The 25574-nt window shown below is 37.6% G+C and overlaps 1 protein-coding gene across 1 annotated transcript in view; it reads right to left on the reverse strand.

The window, feature by feature from the left end:
- Window positions 1-25574, reverse strand: part of MORC1 (MORC family CW-type zinc finger 1) — a 164016-nt gene that overhangs the window by 125712 nt on the left and 12730 nt on the right. The window contains exons 4-8 of the mRNA XM_040484442.1: window positions 25059-25127; window positions 21282-21372; window positions 19981-20089; window positions 16010-16169; window positions 13967-14072 (exon numbers count right to left, since the gene is read on the reverse strand). Of these exons, the coding sequence (XP_040340376.1) occupies window positions 13967-14072; window positions 16010-16169; window positions 19981-20089; window positions 21282-21372; window positions 25059-25127 (535 nt within the window). The remainder of the gene's footprint in view (window positions 1-13966; window positions 14073-16009; window positions 16170-19980; window positions 20090-21281; window positions 21373-25058; window positions 25128-25574) is intronic.

Consider the following 25574-nt stretch of genomic DNA (forward strand, 5'->3'; position numbering starts at 1 on the left):
TCTGCATCCCCATCAGGCTACAAACCCCATGAAGGTAGCACCCTCACCCATTAATATTTGTTGAATAAATAATAATTATTCAGGACTTTGTTGGCTTAATGTAGAATGAACAACAGGGTTCCCTTTACAAGAAAGACTCTTTAATGACTGATCATCTTCAATGACGATGCTCTCAATCTTTATAAATAAGGCCATTGGGAAACTGAAATCCAAATGTACTAAGTAATAAAGTTATCTTCAAAAGATGTAAGAAATAAACAGTGTTATTCTCCCCCCATCAGGAACTACTTCACATATTTTTTCCAAGAAGTGCTCTCCTCTTGTGTACTCCTAAATGTCTTTCTTTTCCATCTGAAACTCTGGCAGAAGTGCCCATATCTCTATCTCTGTATCTCTCTTTCTCTCTCATTTCTATTTAACTGGCTATAATAAACTAGAGAAAGGAAGAGAGAATGCTCCCCAATACACACACACACACACACACACACACACACACACACACACAGTGCCACATGACAGCTATGTGGAAAGAAGACAGTGTTTTAAGGCAGTAACTGGCTTCAAAGTCTGTGGAATATAACAGCAGATGGAGTAGTCTATGTGTTTGCCCCCTGCTCAGTGTTTGGCATTCTTAAAAAGTCTCTAATTCAGCCTCCAGCTGGCCTCGGTGTGGCCTCTTTCTTCTCCCAATCTACCCACATTGTTCTGCTTTAAGTGTCGTTCTGTACACGACATATCATGGGTGGATTGGTGTAGTCACCAAACTGTTAAGGACAGGAGAAGGGCCAGAAATAGGGGTCCCATGGTCAGCATCATATCTCCTTATCTACCAATACAGATTCTCTGTGGCTGGAGTCTCAGAATATAAATTTTTTAAAGCCACCCAGGTGATTTCTTTAACCCTGCAAGTTTTGAGAACCTCTGCATGGTAGACCTAATGGACAGGGTAGTATGTAAGAAAGGTTGCTTGAAAGAGAAGAGCAGAACACTCTCTCACAGGACACCCTCTACATTTATTCACATCGGCTATGTACCAACAGACTCCCACTGAACTGCACTTGTAAGGTCCACAGTTGAGAAAAATGACTCTAGACTAAATTAGATCCCTTTTGGAATATCTCAGAAGTGCCATATTTTTATTCATGAAAATACTGCATATTATAACAAAAACTGTTTTCTAAATTTATTGCTAAAATCTCTGAGGAGTTCCTAAAGTTGAAATTAACAAGGTCTATATTATCTTGAATACAAAGAAGTGCATAAAGATTTTTAACTAGCTTAAATTCTGAACTATGAAGGGGCTAGCCAAATTTAATCTTAGGGTAGATTATACCTAAGAGAAATGTCAACTGAAGGAGGTAATTTAAAATAAAAGTTATAAGTGATGCAATGTAATGAAAATGTTTCTGTCATAACCACAGTATGGCAAGCAATATATCACAATGTGAAGCTGTAACTTTTTTTTTTTTTTCAACGTTTATTTATTTTTGGGACAGAGAGAGACAGAGCATGAACAGAGGAGGGGCAGAGTGAGAGGGAGACACAGAATCGGAAACAGGCTCCAGGCTCTGAGCCATCAGCCCAGAGCCTGACGCAGGGCTCGAACTCACAGACCGCAAGATCGTGACCTGGCCGAAGTCGGACGCTTAACCGACTGCGCCACCCAGGCGCCCCGAAGCTGTAACTTTTGATGTGTTCCCAGCCAGCTCAGTTAAGACATAAACTATAGACATTATGAAATGCTGCCCAATGACTGTCAATTTAGGAAGACACTGGCAACGTGGCATCTAATTTCAAAATATCACTTAGCACAAAATTTCAACTCCATTATTCCATATTATATCATCACTCTCAGAGCTGTTTTGTCATATGGGCTCTCCTAACTGCCTGAGATCCTAAGCCATGATTGATTCCAGGGGTATGACAGGACACTATGATGACAGCCAATTCTACAACATGCTTTTTTTTTTTTTTAAACTAGACTCTGTCCTTTCTTGCAAGTTCTCTTAAAGTTGAATATGTAACATATTTATAATGCTAAGAAGACAAGCCACAAAAGCAACATGGCCCAGGGAAATCACATGCATAACAGAACAGGTACAATGCTTACATGAGTTACAGGAGTGACCAAGTCTTCACCATTTGGAACCCGAAAGAGATTTCAACAAAAGTACTTTACAAAATTTCCTAAAACTAAAACTCCCTCTTTCCCTAATAAAGATCCGCAACGATCTTCAAGGATGGAGGACAGTGGAACCCACTAAGAAGAGTGCTGGTACCTTCCAATAAAAGTATCTATGTATTCTGAGAAAATTACCTAGACACTGGCATTCAATTCAGTGCTAGCTATCTATCAGACCCTAGGTTAGTTTCCACGGCATTACAATAGTAGGTGCTAGAAAGAAGTATTGTAGGGAAAAGCAGAATGGAGGGAACTAAGATGTACTCAGAACCTCTGTGTGCTAGGTACTGTGACTATTCTATTTCTACAGCATTCATATTAAGCAGATCATGTTCCATGTAGCACCATTTTATACATGACAAGACTAAATTTCAGAGACCATAGATAACTTATCACTAGAATGAAAGCTCTCTCAACAGAATTCAAGCCATTTGGGGCAAAGATATTTGTAGTTTTTTCCCTTGATATATACCCAGCTTCTAAAACAGGTCCTGACACTCAGTAAATATCTACTGAATGAGGGAATGTAAAATGAATCTAAGGAAGCCCAAGGAAGAATAGTAAGGAGGCCTGTGTACCTAGAGAAGATGGGAGAGGAAAGGAGGTTAGAGAGTAACAGAGGACTTTATCATGCAGGATGCTGCAGAACATTATAAAGACCTTTGCTTTTCCTCTGAGTGTAATGGGAAGTCATTGGAGAATTTTACACAGAGAGTTTTTAAAAGACTGCTCTGGCTGCTACAGAACAGAGAGGGTGGCACAGTTTTTACTGAACCAAGAGAGACCTGTGGCTTGGTGGGAAACCCTCCATAATAACTATGGCGAAACACAACGATGGCTTTGACCAGGATCACAGCAGTAGAGGAGGTAATAAATGGTTGGGTCTGAATCTACTTGAAGGCAGAACCAACAATAAGCAAGTTAGAAATGTCATCGAAGAATTCTCAGTACAAGAGTCCTGAGTATGAAGAATTTTAAAAAGTCAAAACCCATAGCTAGACACATTGTGGAATTTTATTTAAAGTTACAAGAATTCCTAAAAGCTATTCAAGGTGGGGAAAATGAGCAGTTTATAAAAATTCAGTAATCACATCTGCATTAGGCTTCTCATAAACAACATGGATTCAAGACATCGAATAAGCAATAATTTCTGAGAGAAACTACTTTTGAATCAATGTTTCTTTATTCATTTAGACAAACACTGAGGAAGAAAAGAAAAATAAAGATACTTTTAAGGATACAAAGCTTCCAAAAGTTTACATCCAATGGACTTTGAAATAATTATTTGAGCAATAATAATCCAGCAAATGAACTAATGAGTAAATTAAGAAGATTCAGGATGGAAGATGGTGTGGTAAGCAAAGAGAAATAATAAATCCTATAATTTAGTCTAAATGATTATTTATGCAGGGTATGACATAATATTATAAAATTTTATAAATAAATCCAAATAAAATAATCAGAAAAAGGTGGAACTGGTAAGGAAGAGAAATAAAGCATACCAAAGCCTTGACTTACTTGTGAGTTAAGACAGATAACACTTTTAACTCCACACTTTGATAAGAAAACTAAGTTTGATATATTTATTTAAAATATAAAGGCAGTCCACTCTGAAAGAATAGCATGGAACAAATAATTTTCAGACTATCTGAATGGGAAAACATGAATCTTCCTTCTAGACAAAAAAATAACAACTCAACCAATCTCACAAAGGGGGAGAAAAAAAAATAAGGCAGAACAAAATTAAACCCAAGCACAAGCAAATGGCAACAAATCAAACAAACAAACCTAACTACAAACAAATGACAACCAAAGAAGTAAATATAAAACATAAAATGAGAAGGCAGAGTAAGTCCAGCTATAGCAGATGTCCTAATAAGTGTAAACTAGATAAATTTCCTATTAAAAGATAGAAGCACTCAGAGTGAATGCTAACAAATCTGGTTACATGCCATTTATAGGAGACAAATTGAAATTAAATAACACTGCTGAGAATAAAGCAGTGAAAAACTATGTGATAAGAAAAGTTAACCAAAATAAAGCAAACATAGGTTAATGTTAGACAAAAACAGAAACAAAGTTATTAGAAAGTATCACCGGAACACAGAGGGATATTTTACATTAATAAAGGTTCACTTAAACAAAATGTGTCTATGCCATAAATCTGATGACTCAGAAACATATATAGCAAAAATTAGAAGAAATACAAGAAACATAGACAAAACCATAAGCACTGTAAGATTCATACTGCTCTCAGAAATTGGGGGATCAAGCTGGGGGGCAGGGAGGGGGTGAGGCAGAATGGAAGATTTAAATAATTTAATTAAAAGCTTGATGTTACAAAATCTTTTTCAGAGAGTCACAATTTTTCCAATGTTTAAAACATTATTAGGCCACAAGAAATCTCAACAAATTTCAAAGAGCCGATATGATGCAAACTACGTTCTCCGATCACTGTATAATAAAATTACAACAGTAATAAAAGGATATTTCACACCCCCCCACACACACACACACAAAAATTTAGGTACTTGTAGATTTTTAAAATACTTTTTGAAAGCAATTCCTGAGCTAAAGAGGAAATCAAAATGGAATCTGTAAACTATTTAGAAATAAGCAATAATGAGAGTTCTACTTTTGAAACCTGTAGAATAGAGCCACGATGCAGGGGTGGTGCTGGGAGGATGCATAAAAGCCTTAGTTGTTTAGATTAGAAAACGAGATTGGAAGTAAACAAATAAAAGATACACCTCAAGGAAGCAGGACAAGTAAAATAAACAACGTTACAGAAAGTAGGAGAAAATAGAGAAATACAAAATAAATAAGAATCTGAAATTATTTTATTTTTAAAGACAGTTGAAACAACTAAGCCTCTCTGGCCAAGAAAAAGAGATGACATACCATGCAACAAAAGTAGTAAAAGTGGACACAACCACAAGGTTGGGGGAAACAGAAGTTTTATAGGAATATTTTATGTAAAATTCCTTATCAACAAATCTGAAAATCTAAATAAAATGAATGTTTTTATAAGACATTATAAATGACAAATTTGATCCAAGAACTTAAAAATCTGAATGGATTAACAGTTATAGCACAATTCAAAAGTAATAAAAGTAGTAATAAAAACACAGTGATAAGACCACAGACATCATAAACTAGCTGGGTTTATTGTAGGAATGGGAGAATGATAGTTGAATATCACAAACTTTCATAGTACACTACTTTAACAGATTAGAAGAGAAAAACAAAACTAAATCATCTCAACAGATGTCAAAAAACCATTGACTGAAACTTAACACCAATTTTCTAATGTGAAAAATAAATAAAAATCACTCAATAAACTAGAAATAAAATGACTTACTAAGCTTGACAAAAGGCACTGATGAAAAGGAAAAATAACTAGAACAAATATCACACTTAATGATCAAATATAAAAGAATTCCATTAAGACAAAAAAAAAAATGAACTATTGGGACCTCATCAAGATAAAAAGCTTCCGCACAGTGAAAGAAACAATCAACAAAACTAAAAGGCGACCAACGGAATGGAGGAAGATATTTGAAAATGACAGATCAGATAAAGGGTTAATAAGCAAAATCATACTATAAGGAATTTATCAAACTCAACACCCAAAAAACAAATAATCCAGTGAAGAAATGGCCAGAAAACATGAACAGACATTTTTCCAAAGAAGTAATTCAGATGGCTAACAGACACACAAAAAGATGTTCAACATTGCGCATCATCAGGGAAATACAAATCAAAACCACAATGAGATATCACCTCACACCTGTCAGAATGGCTAAAATGAATGACTCAGGAAACAACAAATATTGGGAAGGATGTGGAAAAGGGGGAACACTTTCCACTGCTGGTGGGAATGCAAACTGGTGCAGCCACTCTGGAAAACAGCATGGTGGTTCCTCAAAAACTTAAAAATATAACTACAATCATACAATCTAACCACCAAAATTCTTAACTACTGTGGCATATATGATGATGTAAAATTACACTCAACTATTAAAAGAAGACTGAAATAAGAACCAAAACATAAATATGTCAGTTCTCCCTCCGTCAAGCTATAAATTCAATAGACTACTAATCAAAATCCCAAGAGAATTTTTTATAATAAAACTTGAAAAGCTGACTTTGAAATTCATATGGAGGAGAACATGTGCAAGAACAATCATAACACTTTCAAAAAGGACAGTGAAAGAGTACTTGCCCTATCAAATATCAAAACACATTATAAAGGCTATACCAATTAAAAAGTTCTAATTAAGCAAGAACAGAAAAAATATATGAAAAGAAATAGGTCATCTAGAAAGAGATCCACAAATGATGAGAATTTAGTTTATATTCATGATGCATTTCAAGTAAGTAGGAAAGGCTGAATGATTTTAAAAATGCTACATACATTGGAAAGTATTAATCCATCCTCCCCTCTGCACACACACTTCACATCATGTGCAAAAACAAATTCCAGATAGATTCAAAAGCTATAGAAATAAACCATAAGTATTTTTAAAATGGTAAGAAGATATATTTGGTTAAGGAAAACCTATCTGAGGTTAGAAATGCAAAAGAAACTCATAAAGAAAAATACTGACAGATTTGACCCCAAAATATCAAAAATTTCTCTAAGACAAAGGACAGTACTAACAATGGTAAAAGTCAAGTGGGGAGAGAGAAGGAGTTGTGTGTGGTTATAAAAGGCAATTGGAAGGAACCTTGTACTGATACACTGGAGATTTGCACCAGATGGATTACATCAGTGTCAGCATCCTGGTTGTGATATTGTTCTACAGTTTAGCAAAATGCCAGCATAGGGGAAGCTGAGTTAAGGGCACACAGGCTTTCTCTACATTATTTCTTATAACTGCTTATGAGTCTACAATTACCTAAATACAAATTTTAATTAAAAAAAAGACAAGTGCCAGATTGAAGAAAAAATGTTCCTCATATTTAACATCCAAAGTAATAATAACTAAATAAAAGTTCCTAAAAACCATTAAAACTGCATAATAGAAATATACAAATATAAACAAAAGATACAAGCAAATCATGGAAGCAAAGTAAGCATCCAAAAAACATTAAAATATACCCCATACTGTCAATAATCAGGAGAAAACAAAGTTCAGAGAAATATTTAACCTACCTGGCAAAATTTTAAAAGTTAGTTTATATCAAATCTTGATGAAAATGGGGCCATTGCCAAAATTCAGATCATTGGCTGGGTGCATAGATAGTTTAAGCTTTTTGCACAGCAATTTACCACTCTCTATTTAAATTTAAAATTACTACGACTTAATCTGGCAATATTATCTCTGAGAATCAATACTAAAGAAATACTCATGCAAGTGCCCAAAAATAGAAGTATAAAGATTAGCATTAGTTAAAATAGTGAAAAAGTGACGTCAATCTAAGTATGATGTACACCAATCTATAATATCATGCAAATATTGTTTTATACCAATGTACAGTTATTTATTACTTTACAGTCACTTTTTTAAAAGTTGCTTAAAAGTGAGGTATAGGAGTATCCAATAAAAGAAAAAAGGATTCCTTGGAAAAATGGCTTATTGTCACATTACTACAGCAGCAGAAGTATATTATGAGCCTAGAATATCTTATGATGCCAAAAAGTACAAAAGTATTCAACACTGATGGTGATACATCAAAAGAACATAAGAGTCAGCCTGAATAGGCTCCCACTAGCCAAATCTAGGACAACTTTAGCCACAACGTTAATACTAATAGTGATAGATTATTACCCTTAAAAGGAATGCATGGGTCCCTACTGCATGTAAAAAGAAGAGGGGCAGGATGAATGATAAAGTATGGTAGATTATCAACATCTAGGGAATCGGAGGGAAAGGTATACTGCAATTCTTTGTAATATCTTTGCAACCCTGTTGGAAAGTCCAAATTATTTCAAAAGAAAAAGCTAAGAAGAAAAAAGTATCACTTCAATATAAACTGACAAGAACTGAAAAGTCTAGATGACACACTTCAATAAGCCCAAGTTGCAGAGTTATTTCTATAGTAGAAGAGAGATTGGAAGGGCAGGGGTAGAGAATGAGAAAGCACTGTTACACTGATTCAGGTATCTATGCACTTTTGAGAGGTTTTCAAGAAACTCATATTTATGTACCACTGGAGGCTCACCCCAACCTCTGCCCCAAAGATTACTGTTCCTGGACCAGGTGCTGGACCACCAGGTGGAAGAATGAGACAGGGAAGAGAGTAAAGAAAATTAACACCCGGATCCAGGATTTTTTGGTGGCATTATCTTATATGAAATTTCAAAACCTCAGTTCTGAAATTGTAATTCCATACTGGTGTCCACATAAAGAATTCTATGTCCTATGAATGAAATTTAAAACATCTAGATTAGAGAGTAATTCCATACCTGCCAAAGATAGACTCTCTGGATAAGGAATGCCGAAGGAGAATCCCAACCCTATGGATCTTGCACATTCCAGTTTACAGTAACCACCTGTGAGGCATTACAGGCACTGACATCTCAGAGCCATCTACCACCTGCCATCTTCCATTTGGTCAGTCCTACTGCATTCAGTCAATAGAGGTTCTCTGGCACCTGGGTGGCTCAGTGAGTTGAGTGTTCAGCTCCTGATTTTGGCTTGGGTCATGAACTCACAGTTCGTAAGATCAAGCCCTGTGTTAGGGTCTGTGCTGACGGCGTGGAGCCTGCTTGGGATTCTCTCTCTCCCTCTCTCTCTGCTCCTCCCCTGCTTGCACAAGCTCGTTCTCTCTCTCTCTCTCTCTCTCTCTCTCTCTCTCTCTCTCTCTCTTTCTCAAAATAAATAGGGGCACCTGGGCGGCTCAGTCGTTTAGGCGTCCGACTTTGGCTCAGGTCATGATCTCACGGTTCGTGAATTCAAGCCCCACATCGGGCTCTATGCTGACAGCTCGGAGCCTGGAGCCTGCCTCGGATTCTGTGTCTCCTTCTATCTCTGACCCTCCCCCACTTGTGCTCTGTCTCTCCCTGTCTCTCAAAAATAAATAAAAATGTAAAAAAAAAATGTTTTTAATAAATAAATAAACATTTAATAGAGGACCTCTGGAAATCACTCTGATTTTAATCATCTGTGTGATTGTGGCTAAAGGTTACTAACAGCCACCAGTAGGAAGGAGAGAACAAATTGACTTGATTTTGTTTTGACTACCTCAAAGGGGGAAGAAAAAAAAAAACTTAGTGGGGAAAAATCTGCAAGAGTTTGAGATGTAGGACTTGGTCCAGAGTTGCCAAAATTACAATGTAAAACATGAATTAACAAACAAACATTGTCTAGGCTGGCCCTAAAGAAACATCTTGTTTTCTGTTATTACTTCACTACTCTTTTCATTAATATTCAGTATTCTCAGCCCTTCCCCTGCCTCTTTGTTGCAAACTCTCAACTTCCTTTTGATTTCTTACAAAGCTATTTTTCATGTTGTCTTCTACCCTTTTAGGGCACTTTGCCTAAGTTTAACATGGCAGATTCTTTCCCTGCAGATATAACCTACTTTCTGTATATCGTTATGTATGGAACTCTGTGATTCCCTGGCACTCCCCACATGTCACATTCACAGATTCAAATTCTGATTTAATATATCACACATTAAATGCAAACTTCTGCCTCATCTGATTCTGAAATTCTGAGATGACTTTTCTGTCTACATATTCTCTTTTAATGTAAGTAAAAACAGGCTGTCTTTAGACTCATGTTGCCAAAGCACATGCCACTGCCCATGTGCTTGAATATCACTCCTAATGAAATTTTCATGAGATTACTGTCATGTTAAAACAGGGCCCTGCTAAAGGTCGGATATACTTCTGTAGAGCCTCAGTGCAAAGCCAATAAAGGGTATTGATTGCAAAGTTTAAGACGAATATCAAATAGGGGCCTGGCTGGCTCAGTCGATTAAGTGTCCGATTTCAGCCTAGGTCATGATCTTGCCGTTCCCGAGTTCGAGCCTCCTGTCGGACTCTGTGCTGACAGCTCAGAGCCTGGAGCCTGTTTGAGATTCTGTGTTTTCCTCTCTCTCTGCCCCTCCTCCAACTGCACTCTGTCTCTGTCTCTCAAAAATAAATAAACATTAAAAAAATTTTTAAAAACCCTGATATCAAACACTCACAAGAACTATATGAAAGTTCAGACACTTTGACTCAGTAGTTCCATTCCTGGGAGTTTGTCTTAAAAAAACAATTCAAAAGAATAAAAAAAAATCCATCTGCATGAAAATGTTTACCTCAATATTATCCATAAATAATGTGAAACACTGGGACCAATGTTACTATCCAAAAATACAGAAATTGTTATGTAAATTATGAAGAATCAATTTAATGGACTATCGTAAAACCACTTATCAAGAAATTATTATGAGACTTACCCAGACTACATAATAATGTAAGTTGAGAAGCAAATCATAAATGAAAAAGAAAAATGAGAAATTACACTTAAAAACACTAGAATTGAATAAAAATTATGATATACAAATTATTTTCTTTACAATTTTTTAAAATATCATTTCATTTTTGGGCAGCCTGGGTGGCTCAGTTGGGTAAGCCTCCAACTTTGGCTCAGCTCACGATCTCACAATTCACGAATTGGAGCCTCACATCGGGCTCTCTGCTGACAGCTCAGAGCCCAGAGCCTGTTATAGATTCTGTGTCTCCTCTCTCTGTGTCTCCCCTGCTCATTCTCTGTCTCTCTCTCTCAAAAATAAATAAACATTAAAAAGGAGGAAGGAAGGAAGGAAGGAAGGAAGGAAGGAAGGAAGGAAGGAAGGAAGGAAAGAGAAAGAAAGAAAGAAAGAAAAAGAAAAAAGGAAGGAAGGAAGGAAGGAAGGAAGGAAGGAAGGAAGGAAGGAAGGACACCCAAGGCACCTGGGTAGCTCAGTCGGGTAAGCCTCCAACTTTGGCTCAGGTCACAATCTCACAATTCGTGAATTTGAGCTCCACACTGGGCTCTCTGCTGTCATCACACAGTCTGCTCTGGATCCTCTGTCTTCCCTCTCTATCGGCCCCTCCTTCCCTCGTGTGTGTGTGTGTGTGTGTGTGTGTGTGTGTGTGTGTGTGTGTATTATATATTATACATATTTTTACAATAAACAAAATTGGAACAAAAAATAGTATCAGAGGGGCGCCTGGGTGGCGCAGTCGGTTAAGCATCCGACTTCAGCCAGGTCACAATCTCGCGGTCCGTGGGTTCGAGCCCCGCGTCGGGCTCTGGGCTGATGGCTCAGAGCCTGGAGCCTGTTTCCGATTCTGTGTCTCCCTCTCTTTCTGCCCCTCCCCCGTTCATGCTCTGTCTCTCTCTGTACCAAAAAAATAAATAAAAAACGTTGAAAAAAAAATAAAAAAAAAAAAGTATCAGAAAAACCTCTTCTCCGAGACCAAAAAAAAAAAAAAAGCCTGAAAGCTTGAATTTTCCTATTTCTGTGTAGAAAATTAAATTATTTTCAGAATCAGCAGGACCATACCATCTAAGACCAAAGGTGGAAATTGCATAGTTCCAAGGTTTGAGACTTGTTTTGAACAGAGGAAGAATCATGCTCAGTGGCTTTAAGGGGACACAATAACCACAAGAAAAATGGCAAAGGAGTTATTATATTACAAACCACCTGTTCTGAAAACCAAGATTATGTAAACTGCACTTGTTTAGAAGTTCAGATAACAGAAGTCGTAAGTGCAAGAAGAGTCAGAAAAAGATCCATCTTTGACCAGAGTATTCTTTCAGCCACAAGAGTCCATGTTTTCCCAGTCCCTTAGTAAAGAGGATCTGGGTTAATGGTTAATGTCAGAGCCCACTGACTTTTGAGAGGGGAAACCTATACATAATTACCCGCCCCCCCCCCCCAGGAGGTGACACTGCTGTCCCTCCTTGGCACTATCATGAAACTCATATCAGAAACCATGAAAGAGAGAGCGCCCCTGGCACAGAAATGACATCTCCTCTTTACAACAACCCAGCCTCATCAAAATGCCCCCACCCATCTTTAAAAAGCTTTTCTTGTGATTAAACTACGAAAAATGTTGAAAAACCAAACAAACAAACAAATCCAATGTGGTCAATGTTCCTAAATTAAACTGTATGTACCCTGGGTCTGACGCATTTTCATTTTGTGATTAATTGCTTAAATGACTTAAGAAGCTCTGACTTCATTAAACCATCTGGAAACAGTAAGAACTTTTTCCCAAAAAATTAGCTGTCAAATTATTCCTCTAATAATTTTATTTGTTTCCTGACACTAGTGTCGAAATGCCAAGGCACTCTGACAGATAACTGCTTGAAAATTTAGTCCCAAAGCTTTTAAGTAGCATGAGATCTTGGTTCTGGAACCAGCTGTTAAGCAGAAAGGTTGGGTCAGCAGGAAAGGGGGAGATGGTAATGGATGTGCCAGTAACAGTTCTGGGCCTCCTTTCTGATCTTGGCGTATTAATACTGCCAAAAGGGTTCCCAGCACTTGTATAACAATAAAGAGGCTGGATTTTTTTTTCCAAGACAAAAACCCTTCATTTCTGTGTAAATTAAGAACTGCACATTTTAGAATGAAATAAGAAAAATATAAATCATATAAAAAACTTTAAGTAGAAAAGATCATCTAAAAGCATTATCAAACACTAAATTTTCTAACTGGGGAAGGGGTTTTCAAATTTCACCTCAAAGACAAAACAAAAATAGGTTCTTTGTTAAGTTTATGTATTTCCTTGGGTCTCAATATCTTAGTCTAAAATTACACTGCCCAATATGGTAGCTATTGGCCATGCTAGACAACTGCTCCAAATTGATACATGCTATGTGTACAAAACACACACTAGATTTCAAGGATTTAGCAGGAAAAAAAGTATAAAGTGTCTCATTAATATTTTTCATATTAAAATTATAATTTATATATACCAGATTAAATAAAACATTATTAAAATTAATTTGACCTCTTTCTTTTTACCTTTCCTAACGTGGCTACTAGAAAATTTAAGATTTCATATATGCTTCATATTTGCTGCTCTCATTATATTTGCACCAAACATCAGTATTTAAAATGAATCAGATTGAATTTAACTCTTTCAAAATCCCTTGTAACTCTAGAGTTCTGACACTAAGAAACTGCACGTTCAAGCTGATAAGTTTCAAATACAAAGTTCCTTTGGAGAAACTTAGGTTTGGTCACTGTTGCATTATTTCTCCACAATTTTCATTCATGCTCCCCAATCCTTCCTTATTCTGTTTCATATAGATTCCTAATAGCCAAGAAAAATGAATGTGTCAATTTATTTACTTATAAACTGCAAGCGTGAAGTTCATAAGGCCATTCTTAATTATCAGTTGGTCATATTTCTTTTTGCTCCACACCATACTGATGCCCATTTTTCATGATATGTAGCGAATAACGAACTCTGTTTTCTTCAGTTTTAATATTCATAAAATAAGAGTTTCAAAATTAAAGAAGCTTAAAAGTGTTATTCCAGTGGTTCCAAAATGTGCTGCCACCTTGAAATCACCTGGGCAATATGTGGAAAATATTGACTCCTAGGCCTGATATCTGGAGATTCTGACTCAGCAACGTCTGGGATAAGACAAGATCCTATACTTAAGAAGCTGTCTGGGTCACTCAGAGGGTGAGCCAGGTTTGGGAATCAATGGTCCAGCCTAACTCTCTTCATCTGTAACTGGGGTAAAATGAATTATCTCAGTGCTAAGGCCCAGTGGCCTCAGACATAGGACGAGGATACTGCCATTATTGAGAGACATTCTGTCAAACACACACACTACTCACTCCTCAAGAGCCCCAGCCATCAGCATATCTTCCTTGTCAGTCTTAACATCCAACTCTGGCTCTCCGCTAAGCAAAAGCTTCAAGTTATAAATAACCAGTAAAGTACCTAGTAGAAAAAAGGATGTTTGCCTTGTCAGTATTGTAACACCACCAAATATTAGTCATAGTGCTATTATCTCATCTATGGAATTAAGCCTACTCTAGACCAAATTTCCTTCAATACTTCAGTAAATAATATGCTTGGATAAGTTCCAAGATGTACGTCTTACAGCACATTCCACTTTCTTCCAGAGTGTTGACTTTCTACGGGAAAGTGCTTATTCCTATTCAATTCATTGTAAGTCTCTCAATGTGGATTCTTAAACTTTGGCACTTTTTTCATAATTTGCATTATGAAAATAGTTGGAGGAGTCTGAGCTAAATTTGTATTATAGGTAAAGCTCTCGTTGGTGGAACTGAAACCATTGCACATAAAAACAAAGATGAGTTTTTAAAATTTGTACAAATATGAAGAATTGCTTTTAGACCCTATAATAGGCATTGGCAAACTTTTTCTGTAAAGGGCCAGATAACAAACATTTCAGGCTTTGCAGGCTGTATGGTCTCTGTGACAACTACTCACAATTCAAGTCCACCACTGTGGCATGAACACTGCCATAGAGAATACATAAATGAATGAATTTAGCTGTGTTCCAATAAAACTTTATTTATAAAAACACATATGGGGCTGGATTTGACCTGCAGGCCACAGTTTTCTGACCCCTGCTCTAAAGCATAGTTAACAAAAAAAAATCCCAATTCTTTACAAAGTTGATTGTGATATAAAGACAAACAAGACTGTCACAGAAATTAAAAAAACAGCCAATTACACTTTTCCTGGTAGTACTAAGACACAAGAGAGAACAAACAGCACGGTGACGAAAATTGCCTGTGTCTAAATCCTGGATCAATCATTTATTTACCAATGCAATGACCTCAGATAAATTTCCTAACCTCTTTGAATCTAATTTTTCCAATCTACACAATGGAGTTCATGAGGCATCTAAAGCATAGAGTTGTTTTGAGAATTAAATGCATTAATATTTACAAGGTGTTTAGAAAAATATTCAAGAAATAGTATACCTTTCATTAGTATTGACATGAGTATTTCACAATTAAAAGTCGACCAACACTGGGTTCTATTCCTGAAACTAATACTACGAGGTATGCTAATGAACTTGAAGTTAAATAATTTTTTTAAAGTCAACCAACAAATCACATTAGCTCCCCTTCAAGTGTATCACGTATACATTAATACCATTAATATTTATTAAGTTGCCACTAGTTTTCCTCTAAGAGAAAAGGGAGAGAGTGACAAAAAATACCATTTTTAAACAAAATGCCACAAATTCGAGAAGAAATTTTGAGGGCAATACAAGCCAACTCAGAAACAAATCTCTCAGAATTTCACTATATACATTACGTAAATCAAGGAGTTGCAGAAAGGAAAATGCACACAGCTTTCTCTAGAGTAGATTCTTCTTGTTTCTAGATAGTAAAGGTGGAAGCTTGGAGAATGAGTGGCACTGGAAAATGTTAGTAGACACATAAATACAGAAATACAGAAAGCTCTGTTCATCTGGAACATGAAGCTTTTACTAACGCTCTGCCACAGAAACCTAGACTCATTGGTTTCTAAGTTGCTAGCTCTCGTATAAAACTCTCCTCTAACCTTAGACACTGCTGTAAGCACCTCCTAACTCTGCTATCTGGTGCAGGGACTATGTATTCCCTGTGGTCACACACTATGTCATCCTCTTCACATCCAGAGTTCCCCAAGCTCAGGCAAGTACAAATCTTTCTCCCAGCGTCAGGCATTTAGAGCTATTCATGTCTGGATTCACTTAAGACAAAATTCATATGGATAAAATGAATGACTGTGCCCATGAGAGATCCTGCATGGTATTATAAATAGAAAAAATACAAAAGTACATGTAAAGTATCTTTCCAAAGGCAGTAAAAGCAAATACTTCTATCAAGATTTCAGAATTTTGGTGATCTTACCACATTTCCCGTAGATCATATCAAACTGCTGCATCAATTCAGCTTCATTTCTAAATGGAGAGTACTTAAAAATTATAGACAACTCTGTTGAGAATTTTTGAGGATCATCTGTAACAGATTCTCTGGTTCTTGTTAACCATGAAGGTATTGGAACCACAACCTGTAAAAAACACACACATCAGTTTACTATGAAATATACAAATACAAACCATCATCCTTCCGTCTGTTCCTAATTCAGTCCATTCCTCATCTAGCCAAATTGGAAAACATGAAATTGAAAGTTTATTTCCCCCTTGTATTCTAGTTTTATAAAGAAGAGACACATAACAATTATGTACACTCAGAGTTGTGTTAGAAAATGCTCCATTGTAGAATGTGGGGACAGATGGAGCCTGCTTCGGCCCACTAATGAAATATGGGTAGGATGGCAGAGGGAACAACGGTACTGACACTTCAGAAGTTGAAAAGTACCTGACAGCATATCCAGGAAAGCCGATCGGAGGCCCATGCCAGAAGAGAAAAACAGCCTGTTTACAATTCAGAACACCGTAAAAGGCTCAGAGACTGATGGCATGAGTTAACTGTGGAGGTGAGATACAGAGGGAAGAGCCAGAAGTAGCATCCGGATCCCCATCTGCCACTAGCTCTCCCAATTCCACAGAGACTGGATGCTTACTCTCTAGAAAGAGTAGAACAAGCTATTTCTGGATTAGAGGATATGTCAGGCACAATGATCAGGGGGACCTTACTGAGATCAGAGGGGTCGAAGTACACATACTGAGTGCTGAGAACCCAGGCCTCCTCTCTCATTTGGGTCCCCCAAAGATGTCAGGTAGGCCTTCAGGCAGAAGACTGTAGGAGTTTTCCTGGAGAAATCGGACTAGCCCAGAAGGAAAAACATCTAGAAAATTACATTGAGGGTTTCGCAATGATACAGCTCAGCTAGAACACCACTCTCACAGAGCTTTCAATCCACATTTTATTGGACTACTCTTTAAAGTAGTACTCCGATATGGAGTACTACTCCAATATGATAAATACGGACCAAATAAGTACAAATAAAGCAACTCAGTGGAAACAAAAACTGTATGAGGAAGATGAACATTTCAGAGGAAAAAATAAATAAATCATTGTTAATATCTTCACAATGCTAAAAGGAAAAATACTGTATCCATGAAGCAAAACTATAGATCTTTAAAAAGGAATATTAAGAGAATTTAAAACACTTGTTGGAAATGAAGAATATGATTACAGAAAAAAATTTCTATGACAAGGTTAGAAGATAAATGTTAGGAAATCTCCCAGGAAACAAAACAAAAATATAAACAACAGAAAACAGGAGAGAAAAGATAAGAAAATTAAAGAACCAGTTCAGATGCAACAGAAGTTGCAGAAGGAGAGGAAAGGGAATACGAATGGAAGAAAAATCATTAACTTTACAGAAAAATATCCCCAAATTGAACAACACGTGTTTCTAGATTGAAAATGCCCAACAAGCAACCAGCACAATGGATGCAAATAGACTGGCCCAAAAAGCAAAATACTTAAATCAGAACATTGGAGACAAACAAGATTCTACTGACTTCAAAATGTACAAGGGGAGATAAGAGTCAGAAACAAGATTCAGAAATTTAAATGGCTTCGGACTTCTCAATAATAACGCTGGAAATAAGATATTGGAGCAAGGCTTTCAAATTCCTGAGGGAAAATTCACTCCAACCTACAAATAACACCAAGCCAAATTACCACTGAATGTTCAGATAGAATAAAAATATTTTCATGCATGTAAGGTCTCAAAATACTTGACCTTTCATGTACCCTTGTTAAGAAAACTCATGGAGGGCACCTGGGTGGTTCGTTGGTTGAGTGTCAGACTTCGGCTCAGGTCATGATCTCACAGTTTGTGGGTTCAGGCCCCGGGTCGGGGTCTGTGCTGACAGCTCAGAGCCTGGAGCCTGCTTCAGACCCTGTGTCTCCCTCTCTCTCTGCCCCTATCCCGCACGCTCTCTCTTTCTCAAAAATAAATAAATAGAAAAAAAAAAGAAAAGAAAACTCATGGAGGATATGGTCTCAAGGACAGATGATGGGAGCGAGCAGAGCACCAGCTGTGGAGAGCAGGAGTGAGGGGGAGTGCATCAGAAGAGTCCAGAACAGAGTCTTCAGTAGGTGGGACTAAGAAGAGTACAGGAGACGGGGGTTAAGATAGCGATAAAGACAGAAAACCAAGAAAATATTCAGTGACAGTGTTAAGAACATATAACATTAAGCAGACAATTATTAATTCCCGGAAAAATGAAAAATCTTGCAGGTAAAGGAAAAAATAGTTCATGACATGGTTACAGTTGTGAAAAGTGGTTCTGGTCTTAAAACGTAAATATCAAACATCAGCATAAGTAAAATTACGTTGAGGGTGGAGAATTGGGATGGTATGTATGTGTGATATAAACAGAGGAAAAAATATATATAAATCCTTTTGTAATGAGCAGTTAATAGATAATACCTACATCAAACCAAGAAGTAGTAATACAAGTATGTTATATAGAGATATTAAGGAAAATATTGAAAAACTCTGCTCATACTGTTGAAAGAGACAGCCTCTGTAGTACTGGAAATGGGAAAGGGTTGCTGGTTTTAGTTTTTAAAAAAAGGAATGGGCCATCTTAGGAAAGCTGTAACCTCAGCTTTGGTCAATTTTCCATGCCTTTACACACATAAAGTACAACATAAATGCTTAAAGCATTGCTTTTCCTCATTACCAGTCTCTCACTCAACTACTCCCTATTGCCTATAGACTTCCTTATCCAGCCCCACTCCACCACTGCCAGTGGGCATGCCGTGCTCCTCATATCTCCACACTGCCCTTCAAAACCCCAGTACTCATCTCCAGGTCTGAGAGTTGCTGCCATTTCTCTCCACGTATCAGCCCTTCCAGCTGCAAGTGGAATTCTCTCCACAAAACCCTCACTGACCAATCAAGGCTCTCTATCTATACCATTGTTTCTGACAATTTTGTTAATGGCAGAAATGCATACTCACTGAACAGCTTTCTTTTTTTTTTTTTAAGCGTTTTTTTTTTATTTTTTTATTTTTGAGACAGAGAGAGACAGAGCATGAACGGGGGAGGGTCAGAGAGAGGGAGACACAGAATCTGAAACAGGCTCCGGGCTCTGAGCTGTCAGCACAGAGCCCGACGCGGGGCTTGAACTCACGGACCGCGAGATCATGACCTGAGCCGAAGTCGGCCACCTAACCGACTGAGCCACCCAGGCGCCCCAGCTTTCTTTTTAAACATTCTCATTGTGTCATGTATCCAATTCACATGTGTCTGCCTACATTTTGTGACAAGGCTATCTTATTTTGTGATCACTTTGATGATCAGATGATCTTCTGCTGGTGTCCTACCTTCCACAGGGAAGGTATCTGTGCCAGGCAGTTCCTTAACCTGTATTTGCTGTATGGAATTAAAACTGACATTCTGAACAGTAAAACCCAGACACTGCAAATTAATAAGGCATATCTAGGTCATCAAATGGAGTTGAAATTATAGTCACTAGAGTTACAGTTTCAAGTCTATTTTTCACCCAATTTCTTTAGATTTTGTATTCCAAGTCTTTTAATCCAATACTTATTTTAAAATGATCATTTATGGCACAAGTGGTGGAAATGTTTTGCAGGCTCCCAAAATCTCACTGTGCCAAAAGGAGCCTCTTACTCTGGGAGATTCAGGTACATGGATAATGAAAATTAAGTTCTGAAAACTGCCTAGGAGTTAAAAACCCACTCAAGAAAAGTCCATAGGACAGGCTTCCGATGACCCCAGATTGTTGAGCCACCCTCTATCCATTTCCCAAATATGTTCCAAAATTTCTAAATCATAATCAGAAAAGAACCATTGTAGCCTTCACCTCCTGAGATGGCAAATGAAAACAACACCGTTACCGTGGGAACCAAAAGAAAATCTAAATTCTTACCTCACTAAGACCTTCTCTTTCACAAAATGTCTGAGAAAAAAACACACAGGTCATCGTTTCTTCCTTCTTTGTAAAAAGAATAAAGTCTTTTCCAATCCTCATGGATCCACTATATAAAAAAATCAAGAATATACTGGTTTACATCTCATATACGAAAAAGAAGAAATAGGTGGGCATGAAACTATGCAGTGTAACGAATTGTTCTTTCATAAAAGTAACTCCACTGTTTTGTTGACCCATCACCAGATGGGAACAAATGCTTTTTTCTCAAAGTAGAGCAGATGCATTTGAACTAATCTAGCCCTACACCCTTGCTTGAAACATGACTGCTAGAAATAAGGTACTGTTCAGGACTCAAGAAAAGAAGAATCATCTGTCCCTGGCAGGTGCCACACAGGTGGCATATTTTCTTGTCCTCATATTCTCTTGTCCTCATCTTGCATTGAGACCGGTTAATAAAATAAGCTGTGGACACATATTCACCTACACTAACACATGCTCTGAGAACAAAAGAACACAGAAATTAAGTGAAACTCTGAAGTACAGAGCTGGTCCTTCAATAATACCTAAAAGACGATTCATCACCTATCTGAGAATTAAATTTAAAAATGTTGTAGGGGTGCCTGGGTGGCTCAGTCATTAAGGGTCCAAGCCTTGATCTCGGCTCAGGTCATGATCTCATGGTTTGTAAGTTCGAGCCCTGCATCAGGCTCTGCGCTGATAGCATGAAGCCTGCCTGAGATTCTGTCTCTCCCTCTCTCTGCTACCCCTTTCTCTCAAAATAAATAAATAAACCTTAAAAATAAAAATAAAAATCTTGTAAAGATCCAAGTCAGTTATAGGTATGGAAATCCCAAAACAAGGTAGGATTCTCAAGTTTATGTATGTATTTTTAAATTTTTATTTATATATAACATTTATATAAATATGAAATATAAATATATATATATGTATACACACACATACATACATATATATTTTTTAAAGTTTGTTCCCAATATCAATAATACATGCCCTAAAGGAAAACAATTTCTGGGGCACCTGGGTGGTTCAGTCAGTTAAGTGTCCAACTTTGGCTCAGGTCATGATCTCATGGTTCATGAGTTCTAGCCCCGCATTGGGATCTCTGCTCTCAGCACAGAGCCTGCTTTGGATCCTCTGTCTCCCTCTCTCTACCGCTCCCTGCCTTGCTGTTTCTCTCTCTCTCTCTCTCTCTCTCTCTCTCTCTGTCTCTCTCTCTCTCTCTCTCTCTCTCTCAAAAATAAATAAATAATTTTTTTTAAAGGAAAACAATTTCTCACCTTTTAAGACCATTACCATATTGTCCAATAAACTTCAAGGTTGATGACCGTTTCTTAGATGTTCCAAAGTAAATGATATCTGAAGCCTCCTCTGTAATTGAGAAAGACATTTAAGTGGTTAGGAATTATGAATCATTGACACTGGACAGAGGTCCAGTTGTCAGGATGTCACACATATCTCAAGACATTAGGACAAATCCACATCTCTTGGGTCAGTCCAGAGACAAGGATCCTTGTCAGGCTCCATGATCCCTGCCCAGGATCTCAAGTGCAATATGTTGACGGTCAGACAGACCTAGCCATATGACTTTGGGTACACAGAGCTTAAACTCTGAGTCTTAATTTCCTCGTCTCTAAAAGGGAACTGTTAATACCTATGTTAGAGCTGTTGATGAAGATAAATATATTAAATGAGATTATCTACATGTGAAACCTTGATACAATGCATACTACCTGTTAAGTGCGAATAAAAGTGTTATAATTATTTGTACCACTACTAATTTTCCACGAATTTGACTCTTACCTGGCCCCAGGTAAGACTGAGAAGGGCAGAATGGCTTCTGGTCTGATACTACCTGAGGAAAAAGGGCTACTTGTTTCAGACTCTCATAGTTATTCTCCAGATCTCTCCAGGGCATTCTGGAATTCTAGAGAAGAATCCTCTGAACTTCAAGGAGTTTATGTAACCTGCTCAAGGTTAAACAGCTGATAAATGTTACTGTAAGGGTAATAGTACAGAGTTACCAGAGACCATATTCTGTGGTTTTCAAAGCACACTTCACAGACTCCCATGTATGGTGGGGCCAGAGTTCTGGGCACAGGTATAGAACAGTGACATGACCCCTGTCCACAATAACTTTATGTCATGGCAGGAGAAACAGATTAAAAGAAGCAAATAAATAAGACCATTTATGAGAGTATTAGGTAAAGAAAATAAAACCAGGTTAATGTGATAGAGAATTAAAAGGAAAGTGGCCCTCAGAAGGAATGATCAGGGAAGGCCTCTTTCCTAAGGTGACATCTGAGATGAGATTCAAGTGAAGAGCCAGCAGGTATAGTTGGAATGCTATAAACAAGGGAGACAGAGACGTGAGAATTGATCAAAGAGGTAGACAAAGGTCAAATAATTCAAGAAACCAGAAGCATTATTGGGGAGTATCAATTTTACCCCAAAGTAACAAAAAAGCACTATGGGTTTTAAGCAAGGGAATGATATGATGTGATTTATATTAAAAGATAACAAATACCCTCAGGATTGCTATGTGAGGAATGGACTTAATGGGGCAGGACCAGAAGTGAAGGGGTGGAAGCTACTGCAGTTACTTCCATGGATCAAGGTTGATCCAGATCAGTTTGGGCCACAGAGTCTATTTTCAGTCATCAGATAAATTCTTCCTTCTAACTTACTACTTGATTTCCAATCCATGTTAACAAAGAATTGGTCTCTCAACACTAGTGGGCTTTTAAAAATACTACTGCATACGTCAACTGAAGTTTGAGTTCCTTCTAAAAATCTGAGTATTTGCCACTTCCCTGTGTTTTGATCATTTTGCTCACAGCCATATATAAAAGGAGCTGCTTCTTTTTTTTTTTTTTAATGAAGGGCCTTATATAATAGGGAAAGTAGGATAAAATACACAAAGAGGGAAAGGTTAGGACCTGACTGAGGTCCCTGGGTGGGGAAAAACACACATTTTGGAACAATGCTGGGAGTGTCTGACCACAGCAAACCCTCTCAGGAGTAAAGTCCCTCTCAAGAATGTAATAAACACCACCTACTCCCCCTTGGTTTTCTCAGGAATTTGACAAAAAGACCTGACTAAAAATAAGTAGATCATAAACTATGACCCACAAGGAACGGTTTGGCCACAGACCAGCCCTCATACAATGGAAATGAGCCAATCAGTAATGGACAACCAGCACCTAGAGTTATCAGTCCAATAAGGGTAGGACTTGAGAAGGAACAAGGGGGAAGGGAAGAGGGGAGATGACCAGAACCTTATAAAATAAAGACCGTTGCCTATTGTCGCGGGTATTCACTTTCAAATGTCCCCTCTCTGTAAACAGAGCTTTCCTACTATTCTTACTTTCTGATCTTATGCCTCCTGCTCATTTTGTATCTACCTTTCATTCTTTGAAGCAGTGAGACAACAAACCCTGGGTATTGAGGTAAAAAAAAAAAAAAAAAATCCTGTAACTCTTAGACTAGATCATATATTGTTATTTAAGAACTCAGGTAAATGAACGTAACAGTCAGCCTAGAAGCGAAAAGCAAAACTGTTTTTTCATTACGACTTTCTCACAAAATCTTTCTCTTATTTAAACACTAAGGAAACAACAATACTTTTAATCAAAATCACCTGGAAAAATCAAAGTTATCCAAAGTCAGAACAAGAACTGAGTGAGATATTTGAGCATTTTCTGAACTTGCTAATAATCTTTGACTATTCGTGCCAAGGGAGAACTTCAGAGACTAACAAGAAAACAACTTTTTTTTTTTTTAACGTTTATTTATGTTTGAGAGGGAGAGATGGAGCGGGAGCAGGGAAGGAGCAGAGAGAGAGGGAGACGCAGAATCCAAAGCAGGCTCCAGGCTCTGAGAGCCCAATGTGAGGCTCGAACTCCCGGACTGCAAGATAGTGACCTGAGCCAAAGTCAGACACTTAACCGACTGAGCCACCCAGATGCCCCAAGAAAATAACTTTGTATTCTCAGTTCCCTATTAGCAGCACTGATACACATCCTCTTCTCTGGTGTAGAACTGACCAGAACTGTTCCGTAGTGTTTGAACTCCCTATTTTTTTTAACCTAGTGGTCAAAAACCCTGCCTTATGGGACATGGAAAAGTGTTAAACAAGAAATCCCAGACAAGCTATCCCAAATGACTCAAAGCCTTTATCAGAGGGTATCAATTCCACAGCAAACGGGTACTGTGTACCTACTATGTGTTGCATTTTGAATGCCTCGAAGATACAAAAGAAAAAAATCATGCAACGAATTATAAATGTATTCATTATGATAAGAATAGACTGAAGCTATTAAACCCTTGAACTGTGGGCAAAAAACAAACCACGAAAAACAAGGGGAAGTAACCTCCACCTTAAGGTTAAGCAGAAAATTAAAAACAGCCTAAAGGCATTGGAAACTGCCTCAGGACTCTTGCAAGAACTACCTGAAAGGCAGGCTAAAGCAATCTCAGAACCCATCCAGTTACCCTTTCTTTTCCATTTGTTCCTAGAATTTTTTTTTCTAAGTAATCGGCATCTTCTCTTTTTTATTTTTCTTGCAATATTTATCCACATTCACTTTTTGTCTTGGTTTAGGTGATTACATTGATTACAATTTACTCTGTCAGCTGGAATAATTAAATCTAAAAAGTTCAACAATAGGGGCGCCTGGGTGGTTCATTCGGTTAAGCATCTGACTTCCGCTCAGTCATGATCTCACGGTTTGTGGGTTCAAGCCCCGTGTAGGGCTCTGTGCTGACAGCTCGGAGCCTGGAGCCTGCTTCAGATTCTGTATCTCTCTCTCTTTCTGTTCTACCCCTGCTTGTGTTCTATCTCTCTCTCTCTCTCTCAAAAATAAAGATTAAAATTGTTAGATAAATAAATACATAAATAAAATTAAAAGTTCAACAATATGTTAAGTCTGAGATTTATTTTCCTAATAGCGCCATACCTGTTTTTGCATAGATAGCTCAATTTATTTTTATTTATTTTATGGGCTTTCAGATGGTTTCTTCTAACAGCCAGTTAGGTATCTAGATAATTAACTTACCAGGGCTCATACCACATCCATCATCCAGGAAGCACAACATGAATCCACCCTGCAGTTTTTCATTATCCACTGTAAGAGAAAGCAGTTATTACTAATAAATATTGGCCTTAATTTGTTCATAAGAAAGTCATGCTGCTTACATAATTGTTTGTCCTCCGCAAATGCAGCCACTGGGTGACAGAGTTATGGCACAATAGTGGCACTCAGAAAGGTGTCTTGGCTAGAGTTTCACAAGAAACTGCAGGGGAAAATAATCATGCAACAAAAAGCCTTTAAACTAACATAAAACACCTACACATTAATAAATTATGTATACAGCATGGCGTGCCCTGCTTTGGAATCTGGCCCTTTAAACTTCAGACATTTCCTCCCTGCGGGAGGGAATAAAAGTAGATGGTGATGTGACCCCAGGATCCCTCTATCAAATTGATCAACCTTTTTGCCCTTCCACCAAAGCACTAATTCTAAAGTCAATCTAGGCCATTTTTATTAAATTCCTCAGGCTCTCTTCTAAGT

This window comes from Herpailurus yagouaroundi, unplaced genomic scaffold (genome assembly GCF_014898765.1).
Source record: "Herpailurus yagouaroundi ecotype Mexico unplaced genomic scaffold, PumYag 162, whole genome shotgun sequence".
Classification (NCBI taxonomy): domain Eukaryota; kingdom Metazoa; phylum Chordata; class Mammalia; order Carnivora; family Felidae; genus Herpailurus; species Herpailurus yagouaroundi.